Source organism: Oncorhynchus kisutch, linkage group LG17 (assembly GCF_002021735.2).
Source record: "Oncorhynchus kisutch isolate 150728-3 linkage group LG17, Okis_V2, whole genome shotgun sequence".
Classification (NCBI taxonomy): domain Eukaryota; kingdom Metazoa; phylum Chordata; class Actinopteri; order Salmoniformes; family Salmonidae; genus Oncorhynchus; species Oncorhynchus kisutch.
The window spans coordinates 13,815,844-13,835,097 of NC_034190.2; the positions used below are offsets into that span (position 1 = coordinate 13,815,844).

The 19,254-nt window shown below is 43.1% G+C and overlaps 1 protein-coding gene across 1 annotated transcript in view; it reads left to right on the plus strand.

The window, feature by feature from the left end:
• LOC109907194 (engulfment and cell motility protein 1-like) overlaps window positions 1-19,254 on the plus strand; it is a 119,046-nt gene that overhangs the window by 70,853 nt on the left and 28,939 nt on the right. Inside the window, exon 16 of the mRNA XM_031795143.1 lies at window positions 8,472-8,608. Within this exon, the coding sequence (XP_031651003.1) occupies window positions 8,472-8,608 (137 nt within the window). The remainder of the gene's footprint in view (window positions 1-8,471; window positions 8,609-19,254) is intronic.

Sequence of the window (19,254 nt, forward strand, 5' to 3'; positions counted from 1 at the left end):
TGTAATACTGTGGTATGTAGTAATGTGATGGGCGTACTGCTTATGTAATACTGTGGTATGTAGTAATGTGATGGGCGTACTGCTTATGTAATACTGTGGTATGTAGTAATGTGTTGGGCGTACTGCTTATGTAATACTGTGGTATGTAGTAATGTGTTGGGCGTACTGCTTATGTAATACTGTGGTATGTAGTAATGTGTTGGGCGTACTGCTTATGTAATACTGTGGTATGTAGTAATGTGATGGGCGTACTGCTTATGTAATACTGTGGTATGTAGTAATGTGATGGGCGTACTGCTTATGTAATACTGTGGTATGTAGTAATGTGATGGGCGTACTGCTTATGTAATACTGTGGTATGTAGTAATGTGTTGGGCGTACTGCTTATGTAATACTGTGGTATGTAGTAATGTGATGGGCGTACTGCTTATGTAATACTGTGGTATGTAGTAATGTGATGGGCGTACTGCTTATGTAATACTGTGGTATGTAGTAATGTGATGGGCGTACTGCTTATGTAATACTGTGGTATGTAGTAATGTGTTGGGCGTACTGCTTATGTAATACTGTGGTATGTAGTAATGTGTTGGGCGTTACTGCTTATGTAATACTGTGGTATGTAGTAATGTGATGGGCGTACTGCTTCTGTAATACTGTGGTATGTAGTAATGTGTTTGTTCCATTCATTATGTTGTGACACACCCATTACAAATCTAAATGTATCAAGTGTTGTAAGAATCAAGACTTTGGGGCGTAACTCTTCAATACAAAGGTCATTATCAGTTCTCACATTAGCTTCTGACTTCCCTTGCAGGCCATATTCTCACTTATATCGCTTGACACGCGTAGAATGGCCCAGATTTAATTCTTTATCTCTTCAATTATTTGTTCTGCGTGGGAGAATTGTGTTGGTTAGATTTAAATATTCAGTTACCATTCAGGAGACATTACCCTAGTTGGAGAGTAACAGTATGAATAATACAACGTGAAGAAAAAAATGACTTCTCTGCATGGGGATGGAAAGGTCAGGTTGTTCAGACACTATGAACATGTTATGAACATGCCAGCAAATGTCACCTGAGGTGTGTCTGTGCACTGTTGGGGATAGTGGGAGGGAGGATGTTACAGAACATTCAGATAGAAAAGTATTTTTAGATTGAATAGGAAATCGTGTCGGCTCTATTCATTCTATTTCTATCTGCAATGTTCCGAACATTTCACATGACTGAATAGACTCCAGGATGCATCACAAAGTAGAGAGCTCCAGGACTGCAGCTCTGCAGCCACCCTGTCCCAGTGTATTGAGAGCGGAGCGCCAAGTCTAGGTCCAAAAGGCTTCTAACCCCAAGCTGAACAGTTCATCAAAAAGCTACCCCGTTTTTCATTGTTGTTTTTTTTACACTGCTGCTATTCGCTGTTTATCATCTATGCATAGTCGCTTTACCCTTACCTACGTAAAAAGTCCTACAAGTTTCCTTGCTGATTGAAATATATCAAAATCTAAATTTTCTTTGTCTAAGGTGTTAGTCGCAATATCACTGAAGAACACCTTCAGAAAGTATTCTGGCCCCTTGACTTTTTCAAAATGTTGTTGTTACAGCCTGGATTTAAATTAGATTAAATTGAGAGTTTTTTGGCCTACACACAATACCCGATAATGTAAAAGTGGAATTAGTTTTTTTTTTTATGTTTACAAATTTATTAAAAATAAAAATCTGAAAACTATTTAACCCCTTTGTTATGGCAAGCCTAATTAAGTTCAGGAGTAAACATTTGCTTAACAAGTCACATAATAAGTTGCATGGACTCTATTCTGCCCTTGAGTTGCGTTCCCATGCAAACAGGATGGCAGCACAGACTCAATCTGTGTGCAATAAGTGTTTAACATGATTTTTGAATGACTACCTCAAACCTTGTACCACACACACACACACACATCAAAATTATCTGTAAGCTCCCTCAGTCGAGCAGTGAATTTCAAACACAGATTCAACCACAAATACCAGGGAGGTTTTCCAATGCCTCGCAAAGAAGGGCACCTATAGGTAGATGGTCAAAAACATTTGTTTTTTAAATGCAGACATTCAATATTCCTTTGAGCATGGTGAAATTACTAATTACTCTTTGGATGGTGTATCAATACACTCAGTCACTACAAAGATACTGCCATCCTTCCTAACTCAGTTGCTAGAGAGGAAGGAAACAGCTCAGGGATTTCTTCATGAGGCCAATGGTGACTTTAAAATAGTTACATATTTTAATGGCTGTGATAGGAGAAAACTGAGGATAGATCAGCAACATTGTAGTTACTCCACAATACTAACCTAATTGACAGAGTGAAAGTAGAGAAGCCTGTACAGAATAAAAAATATTCCAAAACATGAATCCTGTTTGCTACAGGGCACTAAAGTAATACTGCAAAAAATGTGGCAAAGCAATTAACTTTTTGTCCTGAATACAAAGTGTTTGGGGAAAATGGTTCAGTCTGCTTTCCACTTGACACTGGGAGATGAATTCACCTTTCAGAAGGACAATAACCTAAAACACAAGGCCAAATCTACACTGGAGTTGCTTACCAAGAAGACCGGGAATGTGGCTGAGTTAGTTTTGACTTAAATCTACTATGTAAAGACCTGAAAATGGTTGTCTAGAAATGATCAACAACAGAGTTTGAAGAATTTCGAAAAGAATAATGGGCAAATGTTGCATCAGACCAAAGGACATATTTCCACCGGTCTAATGTCCATTGCTCAGGTTTCTTGGCCCAAGCAAGTCTCTTCTTCTTATTGGTGTCCTTTAGTAGTGTTTCTTTGCAGCAATTCAACCATGAAGGTTTGAATCACACAGTCTCTTCTGAACAGTTGATGTTGAGATGTGTCTTTTACTTGAACTCTGGGAAGCATTTATTTGGGCTGAAATTTCTGAGGCTGGTAACTCTAATGAACTTATCCTCTGCAGCAGAGGTAACTCTGGATAACTTTCCTGTGGCGGTCCTCATGACAGCCAGGTAACTAATGAACTTATCCTCTGCAGCAGAGGTAACTCTGGATAACTTTCCTGTGGCGGGCCTCGTGACAGCCAGGTAACTAATGAACTTATCCTCTGTAGCAGAGGTAACTCTGGATAACTTTCCTGTGGCGGGCCTCGTGACAGCCAGGTAACTAATGAACTTATCCTCTGTAGCAGAGGTAACTCTGGATAACTTTCCTGTGGCGGACCTCATGACAGCCAGGTAACTAATGAACTTATCCTCTGTAGCAGAGGTAACTCTGGATAACTTTCCTGTGGCGGTCCTCATGACAGCCAGGTAACTAATGAACTTATCCTCTGCAGCAGAGGTAACTCTGGATAACTTTCCTGTGGCGGGCCTCATGACAGCCAGGTAACTAATGAACTTATCCTCTGTAGCAGAGGTAACTCTGGATAACTTTCCTGTGGCGGGCCTCGTGACAGCCAGGTAACTAATGAACTTATCCTCTGTAGCAGAGGTAACTCTGGATAACTTTCCTGTGGCGGTCCTCGTGACAGCCAGTTTCATGATAGCGCTTCATGGTTTTGCAACTGCCCTTGAAGAAACGTTCATGTCTTAAAGTAATGATGGACTGTTGTTTCTCTTTGCTTATTTGAGCTGTTCTAGCCATAATATGGACTTTGTCTTTTACAAAATAGGGCTATCTTCTGTATATCACCCCTACCTTGTCACAACACAACTGATAGTCTCACATTTTAACAAGGCTTGCCTTGCTGGTGACACTTTCAGTGATATATTTAGAATTCAAGGCACACTTAACCTGTGTGCAAAGCTGTCATCAAGGCAAAGGATGGCTACTTTGAAGAACCTAAAAGATAAAATATATTTTGACATATTTAACACTTTTTTTGGTTACATGATTCCGTGTGTTATTTCATAGTTTTGATGTCTATTATTCTACAACGTAGAACATTGTCAAAAGAAAGAAAAAACCTTGAATGAGTAGGTGTGTCCAAACATTTGACTGGTACTGTATGTAAATTAAATATTTCTAAAAGCATGTTTTCACTTTGTCATTATAGGATATTGTGTGTAGATGTGTGAGAGAAAATATATATTGAATCCATTTTAAATTCAGGCTGTAACTCAACAAAATGTGGAATAATTCAAGGAGTATGACTACTTTCTGAAGGCACTGTAGATGGATTGAGCTGAGAAACCAGATTTCACTCTCGGTGGGGAGTTTATGATGAATCTGGTAACCCAATAAACACACAGTGATTTCTCCCTCCCAGTGTATGTAATGCAGTCTAATGCAGTCTAATGGAGTTCCCTCGGGAAACAGTTAGATTAGCTCTCTGGCCACACCATTGGCTGAGGACAGGGGGGGGGGGAACAAGGGAGGAAAAAGGATGAGAACAAGTGAGAAATGAGGCAGGAAAGAGGTTGGAAAGGAGGAGAAGGAGGGAGAAACAAGGGAGAAGGATGGAGCCATTCCCTTTAATCACCACATGAAGCCTCCCATCAGAGTCGTGCAGTATTCAGAGCCTTCAACCTCTCCCACAGCCTCCCACAGAGTCATGCAGTATTCAGAGCCTTCAACCTCTCCCACAGCCTCCCATCAGAGTCATGCAGTATTCTGAGCCTTCAACCTCTCCCACAGCCTCCCATCAGAGTTGTGCAGTATTCAGAGCCTTCAACCTCTCCCACAGCCTCCCACAGAGTCATGCAGTATTCAGAGCCTTCAACCTCTCCCACAGCCTCCCATCAGAGTCATGCAGTATTCTGAGCCTTCAACCTCTCCCACAGCCTCCCATCAGAGTTGTGCAGTATTCAGAGCCTTCAACCTCTCCCACAGCCTCCCATCAGAGTTGTGCAGTATTCAGAGCCTTCAACCTCTCCCACAGCCTCCCATCAGAGTCATGCAGTATTCAGAGCCTTCAACCTCTCACACAGCCTCCCATCAGAGTTGTGCAGTATTCAGAGCCTTCAACCTCTCCCACAGCCTCCCATCAGAGTTGTGCAGTATTCAGAGCCTTCAACCTCTCCCACTGGCTCCCATCAGAGTTGTGCAGTATTCAGAGCCTTCAACCTCTCCCACAGCCTCCCATCAGAGTTGTGCAGTATTCAGAGCCTTCAACCTCTCCCACAGCCTCCCATCAGAGTCATGCAGTATTCAGAGCCTTCAACCTCTCACACAGCCTCCCATCAGAGTTGTGCAGTATTCAGAGCCTTCAACCTCTCCCACAGCCTCCCACAGAGTCATGCAGTATTCAGAGCCTTCAACCTCTCCCACTGGCTCCCATCAGAGTTGTGCAGTATTCAGAGCCTTCAACCTCTCCCACAGCCTCCCATCAGAGTTGTGCAGTATTCAGAGCCTTCAACCTCTCCCACAGCCTCCCATCAGAGTTGTGCAGTATTCAGAGCCTTCAACCTCTCACACAGCCTCCCATCAGAGTTGTGCCGTATTCTGAGCCTTCATCTTCTCACACAGTACAGGAGAATAACTCTTTGTCTCTGTTGTAGATGCACGTGGAAATGTTAACAGAAAAGGCCCATAGTGTGTGTTCACATTCTGGATCATTTAAGAACTTTCCCTGTCAATTCAAATAAATTCTTTAGGAGCCCCCCAAGTGGCACAGCGATATAAGGCACTGTGGACAGCGATATAAGGCACTGCAGCGCAGTGCTAGAGGCGCCACTACAGATCCGGAGTCGATGCCAGGCTGGGTCGCAGACGGCCGCGACCGGGAGACCCATGACTCGGCGCATAATTGGCCCAGTGTCGTCCAGGTTAGGGAAGGGTTTGGCCAGCCGGGATGTTCTTGTCTCATTGAGCTCTGGCGGCTCCTGTGGCAAGCCGGGCGCATGTACGCAAACACGGTCGCCAGTTGGACGGTGTTTCCTCCGACACATTGGTGCAGCTGGCTTCCGGGTTAAGCGAGCAGTGTGTCAAGAAGCAGTGCGACTTGGAGTTGCAGCGATGGGACAAGACTGTAACTACCAATTGGATATCACGAAATTGGGATGAAAAAGGGGTAAAAACAATACAAAATACAAAAGGAAAGCATTAGACTCTAATCTATGGATTTCACATGACTTGACAGGGGCGCAGCCAAGGGTGGGCCTGGGAGGGCATAGGCTCACCCACTTGGGAGCCAGGCCCAGCCAATCAAGATGATTTTTTCTCCCCCCAAAATATGGCTTTATTAAAGACTTTTTATACTCCTCAGTTTCATCAGCTGTTTGGGTGACTGGTCTCAGATGATACCGCAGGTGAAGAAGCCAGATGTAGAGGTCCTGGGCTGGCATAGTTACACGTGGTCTGCCAAATTCTTTAAAATGTACATTAATTTCTCTGGCAACCGCTCTGGTGGACATTCCTGCAGTCAGCATGCCAATTGCACGCTCCCTCGAAACTTGAGACATCTGTGGCATTGTGTTGTGTGACACAACTGCACATTTTAGAGTGGCCTTTCAAGTCACAGCACAAGGTGCACCTGTGTAATGATCATACTGTTTAATCAGCTTCTTGATATTCCACACCTGTCAGGTGGATGGATTATCTTGGCAAAGGAGAAATGCTCACTAACAGGGATGTAAACACATTTGTGCACAGAATTTGAGAGAAATATGCTTTTTGTGCATCTGTAAAATTTCTGGAATCTTTTATTTCAGCTCATGATACAAAAAGAAACACAAAATAACAGTAACAAGGCTATATAAAGGGGCTACCGGCACCGAGTCAATGTGCTTGGGTACAGGTTAGTCAAGGTCATTTGTACATGTAGGTAGGGGTAAAGTGACTATGCATAGATAATAAACAGAGAGTAGCAGCAGTGTAAAAACAAATGGGGTGTCAATGTAAATAGTGAGGTGGCCATTTGATTAATTGTTCAGCAGTCTTATGGCTTGGGGGTAGAAGCTCTTAAGGAGCCTTTTGGACCTAGACATGGCGCTCCGATACCGCGCTCTCACACACGCATACACCCACTACTTAAGCCTATACATGTCCAAACTGTGTAGGAATGAGTCAGCCATCCATGTGGGTATTGAAGTATGGCTGGAACGTGAGCCAAGTGTGTGTGCCCCCCACCATCGCTTTCATTCTGTAATCAACTGGATGGAAGTGTCTTAGTTCATCATAAGGGAGCAACATGTGTATAGCTACTGTATATCTGTGCCCGTGGGGAATCTCTGTACTGATGGCTCTTATACCACTTTAGATTAGAGTGTACCTTTGGGCCCTGGTCCAAAGTAGTGCACTTTTTTGGGGAAAGGATGCCATTTGGGATGTAGTCCAGTTGAAGTTCATGTTCCCGGTACTCACATGGCAGTCTTAGACGCTGAAATTCAGGGATGCAACATCAGTGAATGAAAAATGAAAGACAAGTGAATCTAAAATACAAGTATACAGATATAAGGGGTTGGTTAGCCTTGGTTTGATAACCGGGGTTGATATGTCTTTGTTCTCATAACCTCAGGGATTATGTATGTATAGATTACCATGCAAGAGATCTTCATTTAATTAAAGGCGGGTTCAGTCTCAGGTCTTTAAACCTCAGATCCCCTGATGCCGCCTTAAAACCTAAAAATGTAATGCCGAACTTGAGCATTTGCCAGCCGACCTGTAAATTGACCTGTAAGTTTCCCACCTAAAATCCAAACATCCAGTGTCAGTCTCTGACTGTTCCCTCGTCTCCTCTCTCTAAAACACATGTTCTGACTGTACCCTCGTCTCCTCTCTCTAAAACACATGTTCTGACTGTACCCTCCTCTCCTCTCTCTAAAACACATGTTCTGATTGTACTCTCCTCTCTCTAAAACACATGTTCTGACTGTGCCCTCCTCTCTCTAAAACACATGTTCTGACTGTACCCTCCTCTCCTCTCTCTAAAACACATGTTCTGACTGTACCCTCCTCTCCTCTCTCTAAAACACATGTTCTGACTGTACCCTCCTCTCTCTTAAACACATGTTCTGACTGTACCCTCCTCTCTCTTAAACACATGTTCTGACTGTACTCTCCTCTCTCTAAAACACATGTTCTGACTGTACTCTCCTCTCCTCTCTCTTAAACACATGTTCTGACTGTACCCTCCTCTCTCTAAAACACATGTTCTGACTGTACTCTCCTCTCTCTTAAACACATGTTGACTGTACCCTCCTCTCTCTTAAACACATGTTCTGACTGTACTCTCCTCTCTCTAAAACACATGTTCTGACTGTACTCTCCTCTCTCTAAAACACATGTTCTGACTGTACCCTCCTCTCCTCTCTCTTAAACACATGTTCTGACTGTACCCTCCTCTCTCTAAAACACATGTTCTGACTGTACTCTCCTCTCTCTTAAACACATGTTCTGACTGTACCCTCCTCTCTCTTAAACACATGTTCTGACTGTACTCTCCTCTCTCTAAAACACATGTTCTGACTGTACTCTCCTCTCTCTAAAACACATGTTCTGACTGTGCCCTCTTCTCCACCTCTGTCTTCGCAGCCAGTGAGAACTGTCATGATTTCCACCCTATGTTCTTCACCCACGACCGCTCCTTCGAAGAGTTCTTCTGCATCTGCATCCAGCTGCTCAACAAGACCTGGAAGGAGATGAGGGCCACCAGCGAAGACTTCAACAAGGTGAGTTTGGACTTTGTGGCTCAGTTACTAAATTATGGCGCCTGCAATGTCAGGATCATGGGTTCGATTCCCGCCTGGGGCCACTAAAATGGCAAATCAAATCAAATCAAATCAAATCAAATTTATTTATATAGCCCTTCGTACATCAGCTGATATCTCAAAGTGCTGTACAGAAACCCAGCCTAAAACCCCAAACAGCAAGCAATGCAGGTGGAGAAGCAAATGGTACCATTTGAATACAAATGGTATTCATTTTCAAAGGGTAATACTTCTGCAGGGGTAGCTAACCCTCTTTTTGGAGAGCTACCCTGCTGTCGGATCATTCTCCAGACCATTCTACTAATCAGCTGCTCATCAGGACCTTGATTAGCTGAAACGGGTGTGTTTGTTTAGGGCTTGAACAAAGTCATGCAGATCCAGTAGGGCTTTCTTTCTTTCATTCGATTTGTCAGCTCGTATAGGAATGCTACTGTAGTCTATTGTCCCATGTGAAGTGGTGTTTTCCGGTCTGGACATGCAGTGCATTCTGAAAGTATTCAGACCCCTTGACTTTTTCCACATTTTGTTACATTAATCAAATCAAAATCAAATCAAACTTTATTTGCCACATGCGCCGAATACAACAAGTGTAGACTTTACCGTGGAATGCTTTACTTACAAGCCCTTAACCAACAGTGCAGTTCAAGAAGAAGAAAATATTTACCAAGAAGGCTACAATAAAAAGTAATAATAAAAAGTAACACAAGAATAACAATAAGAAGGCTATGTACAGGGGGCACTGGTACCGAGTCAGTGTGCAGGGGTACAGGCTAGTGGAGGTCATCTGTACATGTAGGGGTACAGGCTAGTGGAGGTCATCTGTACATGTAGGGGTACAGGCTAGTGGAGGTAATCTGTACATGTAGGTGGGGGCGAAGTGACTATGCATAGGTTACAAACTAACAGTGAGTAGCAGCAGTGTACAAGGGGGGAGGACAATGTAAATTGTCCTGTAGCGATTTTTATGAATTGATCAGCAGAATAATAGCTTGGGGGTAGAATGTTTTGAGGATCCTTTTGGTCCTAGACTTGGCGTTCCGGTACCGCTTGCCGTGCGGTAGCAGAGACAACAGTCTATAACTTGGGTGACTGGAGTCTCTGACAATTTTATGGGCTTTCCTTTGACACCGCCTATTATATAGGTCCTGGATGGCAGGAAGCTTGGCCCCAGTGATGTTCTGGGCCGTTCACACTACCCTCTGTAGCACCTTACGGTCAGATGCCGAGCAGTTGCCATAGAAGGCGGTGATGCAACCGGTCAGGATGCTCTGGATGGTGCATATTTGCCAAATGGAGGGTGGGGGAGAGCTTTGTATGTATCTGTGTGTGTGGAGTAAAGGTGGTCTAGGATTTATTTTTTCCCTGGATGAACATGTGACACACTGGTCAAATTTGGGAATACTGATATAAGTTTGCCTGCATTAAAGTCCCAGGCCACTAGGAGCGCTGCTTCTGGGTGAGCATTTTCTTCTTTGCTTATGGCCTTATAGAGTTGGTTGAGAGCGGTCTTAGTGCCAGCTTCGCTTTGTGGTGGTAAATAGACGGCTACGAATAGTACAGATCAGAACTCTCTTGGTCGACAGCTTATCATAAGGTACTCTACCTCAGGCAAGCAATACCTCGAGACTTCTTTAATATTAGACACACACCCCCACCCCTCATATTACCAGAGGTAGCGTTCTATGTTCTGCCAGTGCATGGAAAATCCTGTCAGCTCTATATTTTCCGTTTCTTCGTTCAGCCACGTCTTGATGAAACATAGATGTTACAGTTTAATGTCCCATTGGCAGGATTATCTTAATAGTAGGTCATCAATTTGATTTTCTAACGGTTGCACGTTAGCAAGGAGAATGGAAGGCATTGGGAGTTTACTCGCTCGCCTCTGGCTTCTCAGAAGGGATCCCCGATCTGCGTCCCCTTTTCCGCCGTCTTTTCTTCACGTAACAGGCGTGAATCTGGGCCGTTCCAGGAAAAGCAGGATATCCTTTCTACCAGTCCGCGGTGAGTAAACGCTGGTCTGATGTCCAGAAGTTCTTTTCGGTCATAAGAGACGGTAGCAGCAACATTATGTACACAATAAGTTAAAAAATAAGTTGGGAGAATGTAAAATGTCAGCCATGTTCTTCGGCGGCATCTTTATCTTTACATTGCATTACTTTACATTACAGCCTTATTCTAAAATAGATTAAATTTAAAAATGTCATCGATCTACACACTAACCCATAATGACAAAGTAAAAGCAAGTTTTGAGAAATGATAGCAAATTTATTGAAAGTTATAAACAGAATTACCTTATTTACATCAGTATTCAGACCCTTTGCTATGACATTCGACATTGAGGTCAGGTGCATCCTGTTTCCGTTTCTACAACTTGATTGGAGTCCAACTAGGGTCGAATAAATTGATTGGACATGATTTGGAAAGGCACAACCTGTCTATATAAGGTCCCATGAGATTGAAGGAATTGTCCGTAGAGCTCCGAGACAGGATTGTGTGAAGGCATAGATCTGGGGAAGGGTACCAAAACATTTCTGCAGCATTTAAGGACCCCAAGAACACAGTGGCCTCCATCATTCTTAAATGGAAGAAGTTTGGAACCACTAAGGCTCTTCCTAGTGCTGTCCGCCCAGCCAAACTGAGCAATCGGGGGAGAAGGGCCTTGGTCAGGGAGATGACCAAGAACCTGATGGCCACTCTGACAGAGCTCCAGAATTCCTCTAAGGAGATGGAAGAACATTCCAGATGGACAATCATCTCTGCAGCACTCCACCAATCAGGCCTTTATGGTAGAGTGGCCAGACAGAAGCCACTTCTCAGTAAAAGGCATGACAGCCCGCTTTGAGTTTGCCAATAGGCACCTAAAGGACTCTGACCATGAGAAACAAGATTCTCTGGTGTGATGAAACCAAGATTTAACTCTTTGGCCTGAAAGCCAAGCAAAAGTGAATGAAGATCCTTTATGAAAACCTGCTCCAGAGCGCTCAGGACTTTAGACTGGGGCGAAGGTTCATCTTCCAACAGGACAACAACCCTAAGCACACAGCCAAGACAATGCAGGAGTTGCTTCGGGACAAGTCTCTAAATGTCCTTGTTGATCGAACAGCTCTGGAGAGACCTGAAAATAGCTGTGCAGCGACACTCCCCATCCAACCCAACAGAGCTTAAGAGGATCTGGCAGAGAAGAATGGGGAAAACTCCCCAAATACAGGTGTGCCAAACTTGTAGAGTCATCCCCATGAAGACTCGCTGCCAAAGGTGCTTCAACAAAGTACTGAGTAAAGGGTCTGAATACTTATGTAAATTTGATATTTCATTTTTTTCTCCCCAAAACATTTCTAAAAACTTGTTTTTGCTTTGACATTATGGGGTATTGTGAAGTCATTATGGGGTATTGTGATGTCATTATGGGTATTGTGTGTAGATTGATGAGGGGAAAAAATAACAATTGAATCAATTTTAGAATAAGGCTGTATGTGAGTAGTTATAGTAGCCACTGCCTATATAAAGCCAGCCTCAATGTACAGAAGTTGATTTAAGATGCATAGTTGTGGGTTGTATCCCAGGTGATACCCTATTCCCTACATAGTGCACTACTTTTGGCCAAAGCCCATCAAAAGTAGTGCACTACATAGGGACACAGCCATGTCTCTCCAGATGGGTTTTCCTCGAGGCGTGTCTTATTTTAGGAGTGATTGAGAGGGATGGGAATTGAGCTCATCTCCCCAGGCTTTCAAATTAAATTCTTCATTGTTGTCTGACATGAAATACACATTAACTCCTCCGTCGGTTGGTCTCACTGCTTATTTAACTCCTGGCTTCAGTAACAGGCAGAAAATGCTGTTTTATTCAGATAAAAACATTTTCTTTTCAACATATACACATCTGAGGAAGTCTGATTCAGTCACTGTCTCTGAGGAAGTCTGATTCAGTCACTGTCTCTGAGGAAGTCTGATTCAGTCACTGTCTCTGAGGAAGTCCGATTCAGTCACTGTCTCTGAGGAAGTCCGATTCAGTCACTGTCTCTGAGGAAGTCTGATTCAGTCACTGTCTCTGAGGATGTCTGATTCAGTCACTGTCTCTGAGGAAGTCCGATTCAGTCACTGTCTCTGAGGAAGTCCGATTCAGTCACTGTCTCTGAGGAAGTCTGATTCAGTCACTGTCTCTGAGGATGTCTGATTCAGTCACTGTCTCTGAGGAAGTCTGATTCAGTCACTGTCTCTGAGGAAGTCCGATTCAGTCACTGTCTCTGAGGAAGTCCGATTCAGTCACTGTCTCTGAGGAAGTCTGATTCAGTCACTGTCTCTGAGGAAGTCTGATTCAGTCACTGTCTCTGAGGAAGTCTGATTCAGTCACTCTCTCTGAGGAAGTCTGATTCAGTCACTGTCTCTGAGGAAGTCCGATTCAGTCACTGTCTCTGAGGAAGTCTGATTCAGTCACTGTCTCTGAGGAAGTCTGATTCAGTCACTGTCTCTGAGGAAGTCTGATTCAGTCATTGTCTCTGAGGAAGTCTGATTCAGTCACTGTCTCTGAGGAAGTCTGATTCAGTCACTGTCTCTGAGGAAGTCTGATTCAGTCACTGTCTCTGAGGAAGTCTGATTCAGTCACTGTCTCTGAGGAAGTCTGATTCAGTCACTGTCTCTGAGGAAGTCTGATTCAGTCACTGTCTCTGAGGAAGTCCGATTCAGTCACTGTCTCTGAGGAAGTCCGATTCAGTCACTGTCTCTGAGGAAGTCCGATTCAGTCACTGTCTCTGAGGAAGTCTGATTCAGTCACTGTCTCTGAGGAAGTCTGATTCAGTCACTGTCTCTGAGGAAGTCCGATTCAGTCACTGTCTCTGAGGAAGTCTGATTCAGTCACTGTCTCTGAGGAAGTCTGATTCAGTCACTGTCTCTTAGGAAGTCTGATTCAGTCACTGTCTCTGAGGAAGTCTGATTCAGTCTGATTGTGTTTTTTTTTGCCAGACTGTCAGATTGCATAGAAAATGTAAACTTCACGTGATATTGGAAACCTAAGCCAATCCAATCAGTATTCTAGTACTGTACACAGCATCATATGAACATTCCATTTTTCCTTCAAATGAATAGTGGATAGTGTAAGGTAGGCTGTTGCTGTTTCAGAAGATCATCAGATTACTGTATGAACAGAGGTACTATTTGTTGTGTGTACAGTATTGACTAACCACCAATCTCCTCTGTAGCTTCAACACCCTGCCTTGTTTTGAGGCATCATGATGTGAGTCATTGGATGTGTCCCAAATGGCATCCTATTCCCTATATAGGGCTCTGGTCAAAAGCAGTGCACTATTTAGGGAATAGGGTGCCATTTGGGACAACACACTGTGTAACATTGCAGTAAAGGCACCCATCCTGAAACAGCAAAGTCTGTATGTGTTTGTTTGCCAACTTAGGCCCGGTAATGCTGACCAATCTCACCATCTCGCAAAGCCCTGTGCCTTTCCCCCTTCTATACTCTGCTCTCAGCCCCTCCGTACCACCCTGTAATATAAGAATGCTTAGCAGGAGTGAGCTCGCTGGCTGTTTTTATGTGTGTTGAGACACACACAGTGTAAAATGTACCCTTTTAAACATTAGGACAGCAGTCCTAACATTTCTGGAACTAAGGTTGGCTTCCGTCAACGGGCTTTTGTACTGGGGGAGAGGAGGGCGTGTTCCATAGTTCTCAACTAATGTCTGTTCACTTGGGTGTGGCCACTGACTGGACCTACGTTTTACTATGAAAAAATTATCTTATTTAGAAGGATAAAATTAAATGTCATCTTTTCACAAATAGTTTCATATTTAAACATTTAAATTGCACAACAATTCCATGTGATTCTGATAACTAGAATGTGTAGACTTTCTAAGATACAATTTATGTCATCCTATCATCAGTAATAATGTCCCAAAACAATGACTGATCCGACATCATATTCTTTAAGTACCAATGGACACTTTCAACTGGTTGAGAAAGGGAAATATTGTTCCATTCCCCAACCTTTTGACGTTACCATACTTTCTCTGTGGAAACAAAGGGCTTTCCAAGAGTCCATTCTGTAGAGTGGAGGGAGAAGGTTTCGGTATTTATGGGGGGGGTCATAAACCTCACCCAACAGGGCAACGTCATGACAGTATATTATAATTAATTAATTATCAACATTTCCATAACCAAACATTCTAAATTAATGGTGGAATATGTTGGGTTTAACAGTAACTTCACTGATCAATATATATTTCACGGGTCATTGATAATTATTTACAAACAATTGACACAATTAAACAAATAGTGATCAGGAATTGGAATTATTCTAGTGTCGACATTTAATAATTATGCTTCCTACGTTCCTCACATATCAGCAGGAACTTCAAACATCATCAGGACATAACAGTGGCCATTTTTACTTCAACTGAAATCATTACTCTTCCGTATTTCTAACCACTCCCCTTAAACACACACACTACCCAAACTAATGTACACGTGCCAGCAAGGCAGAATGGCACATTGCAAACTAGCATTGGGTACATATTGACCAACATGGTATGTCCATTTGGTGAATGTAGATTGGTGGAGCAAATAAAGGAACATCATAGCAGTTGCCCCGAGGCAGGTAAACACTTTTCACTGGCCTTAAACTGCCCACTAACCTTTTGGCGATGCGGTGGCACAAACTTCCCTGCATGGGCCTTTGTTGAAGCAGGTAAGGGAGCATTCTCTCCTGAACGATGCACAGTGGACACTGGGGTTGTCTCTAGACCCCTCCAGTAGTAAAAACCTCTGTGTCACACCCAGGAACATGCTGCGGTGGAGTCATTTTCTCTCCAAGCCCAGGGAAAGGGTCAAAGCACACCCTCTCCTCTCCAGGCTCTGAAGAGAGCTCGGTCATAATCAATTCAGTGTCAATCGATGTCGGGATGAAAACGTCACACACCCCATCATAGGGCAGAAACTCCTTCAGAGCCCCCCATAGGAACAGCAGAGGAGCAGGAATGAGACCATTCAGCCTCCAACAAGGTGTCCTCACTTGGGCCCGACTGGTAATCTTGACCCCAACCTTATAAATCTAAAATTACAGGTGGATGTGAATCCCGTCATTCACTTAGCCTACCACAGAGATGAGAAGTGTTTTCCCCACTTTTTATATACCTAACTACCGCAGTGGCTTTTCCATAGCCCCCCTACAGGTTGGCGCTCTGCCCGTGGTGTTGACACAGCGCGGCGAAGATACAGATTTTGCGCCAACCTGTCACTCAATCATTTGAACTTTTTTGCTATTTTTATATAGGGACATAAAACTAAAACTGAGAGGGCACAAGTGGTTTTAATTTTTATTTTATTACAATGACCATAATCCATTGCTCGCCTTCTTGTCCGGGCTTTCTTTCTTTTATGCCTCCTATGTAAAAGAGACAGAAGAATGTGCAGTCTAGAGGGAGAGCAGTTGCTTCAAGGTATCTCTACCTGAAAATACATGATCTAAGTGATTGATAGCTGGTATTCAGCAGCCACAAAGGTATACCTTATTTATTAAGAAGAACTACTAAAATAGTGATTTTGTCAGACAGCAAAGACAGCAGCTCTATAGAGATAGATGGCCACAGGTGGGCTGTATATTCACAGGTGGGCTGTATATTCACAGGTGGGCTGTATATTCACAGGTGGGCTGTATATTCACGGGTGGGCTGTATATTCACGGGTGGGCTGTATATTCACAGGTGGGCTGTATATTCACGGGTGGGCTGTATATTCACGGGTGGGCTGTATATTCACAGGTGGGCTGTATATTCACAGTGCCTTGTATGACCCCTAATGCTTCATTTAGTGAATAATCTACGAGTCAATAGGTCTATCCCCCTGACTTGCCTAGTTAAATATATATACAGTGGGGCCAAAAAGTATTTAGGCAGCTACCAATTGTGCAAGTTCTCCCACTTAAAAAGATGAGAGAGGCCTGTAATTTTTATCATAGGTACACTTCAACTATGACAGACAAAATTAGAAGCAAAAAATCCAGAAAATCACATTGTAGGATTTTTTATTAATTTATTTGTAAATTATGGTGGAAAATAAGTATTTGGTCACCTACAAACAAGCAAGATTTCTGACCTGTAACTTCTTCTTTAAGAGGCTCCTCTGTCCTCCACTCATTACCTGTATTAATGGCACCTGTTTGAACTTGTTATCAGTATAAAAGACACCTGTCCACAACCTCGAACAGTCACATTCCAAACTACACTATGGCCAAGACCAAAGAGCTGTCAAAGGACATCAGAAACAATTTGGATTTGGATAGAAAACACTCTGAAGTTTGTAAAACTGTTTGAATCATGTCTGTGAGTATAACAGAACTGATGTAGCAGGCGAACCCCCGAGGACAAACCATAAAGTTTTTTTTTAGGTTACTCTTTTTTCATTGGGAATCCAGATTTCTAAGGGACTTGCTTGCAGTTCCTACCGCTTGCACTGGATGCCGCCAGTCTTTAGAAATTGGTTGAGGTTTTTCCTTTGTGTAATGAAGAAGTAGCCCTTTTCAAAACGAGGGTCACTTCATGTGTACTGTTTGTAAGAGGCGCGTGACCAGAAAGCTAGCGTCAGTTTGTTTTCTTCCTGTATTGAACACAGATCATCCCGTCTTCAATTTGATTCATTATTTACTTAAAAAAATAACTAAAGTTGTATTACAAAAGTAGTTTGAAATGTTTTGGCAAAGTTTACAGGTAACTTTTGAAATATTTTGTAGTCACGTTGCACAAGTTGGAACCGGTGTTTTTCTGGATCTAATGCGCCAAATAAATGGACATTTTGGATATATATGGACGGAATTAATCGAACAAAAGGACCATTTATGATGTTTATGGTACATATTGGGGTGCCAAAAGAAGAAGCTCGTCAAAGGTAAGGCATGATTTATATTTTTATTTCTGCGTTTTGTGTCGTGCGCCTGCAGGGTTGAAATATGTTTTCTCTCTTTTGTTTACTGAGGTGCTATCCTCAGATAATGGCATTGTTTGCTTTCGCTGAAAAGCCTTTTTGAAATCTGACATGTTGGCTGGATTCACAACACGTGTAGCTTTAATTTGGTATCTCACGTGTGATTTAATGAAAGTTAGATTTTTATAGGAATTTATTTGAATTTGGAGCTCTGCATTTTCTCTGGCTTTTGGCCAAGTGGGACGCTACCATCCCACATATCCCAGAGAGGTTAAGGTTTCGAGGCTGACGTTTGGCAACTCAAACCTTCAGCTCCCTCCACAGATTTTCTATGGGATTAAGGTCTGGAGACTGGCTAGGCCACTCCAGGACTTTAATGTGCTTCTTCTTGAGCCACTCCTTTGTTGCCCTGGCCGTGTGTTTTGTGTCATTGTCATGCTGGAATACCCATCCACGACCCTTTTCAATGCCCTGGCTTCTCACCCAAGATTTGACGGTACATGGCCCTGTCCATCGTCCCTCTGATGCGGTGAAGTTGTCCTGTCCCCTTAGCAGAAAAACACCCCAAAAGCATAATGTTTCCACCTCCATGTTTGACGGTGGGGATGGTGTTCTTGGGGTCATAGGCAGCATTCCTCCTCCTCCAAACACAGCGAGTTGAGTTGATGCCAAAGAGCTCCATTTTGGTCTCATCTGACCACAACACTTTCACCCAGTTGTCCTCTGAATCATTCAGATGTTCATTGGCAAACTTCAGACGGGCATGTATATGTGCTTTCTTGAGCAGAGGGACCTCGCAGGCGCTGCAGGATTTCAGTCCTTCACGGCGTAGTGTGTTACCAATTGTTTTCTTGGTGATTATGGTCTTAGTTGCCTTGAGATCATTGACAAGATCCTCCCGTGTAGTTCTGGGCTGATTCCTCACCGTTCTCATGATCATTGCAACTCCACGAGGTGAGATCTTGCATGGAGCCCCAGGCCGAGGGAGATTGACAGTTATTTTGTGTTTCTTCCATTTGCGAATAATCGCACCAACTGTTGTCACCTTCTCACCAAGCTGCTTCGCGATGGTCTTGTAGCCCATTCCTGCCTTGTGTAGGTCTACAATCTTGTCCCTGACTTCCTTGGAGAGCTCTTTGGCCATGGTGGAGAGTTTGGAATCTGATTGATTGATTGCTTCTGTGGACAGGTGTCTTTTATACAGGTAACAAACTGAGATTAGGAGCACTCCCTTTAAGAGTGTACTCCTAATCTCAGCTCGTTACCTGTGTAAAAGACATCTGGGCGCCAAAAATCTTTCTGATTGAGAAGGGGTCAAATACTTATTTCCCTCATTAAAATGCAAATCAATTTATAACATTTTTGACTTGTGTTTTTCTGGATTTTGTTGTTGTTATTCTGTCTCTCACTGTTCAAATAAACCTACCATTAAAATTATAGACTGATCATTTCTTTGTCAGTGGGCAAACGTACTTAATCAGCAGGGGATCAAATACGTTTTTCCCTCACTGTATATATAGTTTTAAATATTCCCCCTCGCAGTGTAAAACTGAATTCGGAGTTTTAGATGCTATGGTAGATCAGTGATTCCAAGCTATGTTGGTTTTTCATCCTTTGCCGACGGAATTGAACAGCTCGCCTGAGAATGAAACACACACACACACACCCTCTATGCCAGGAAT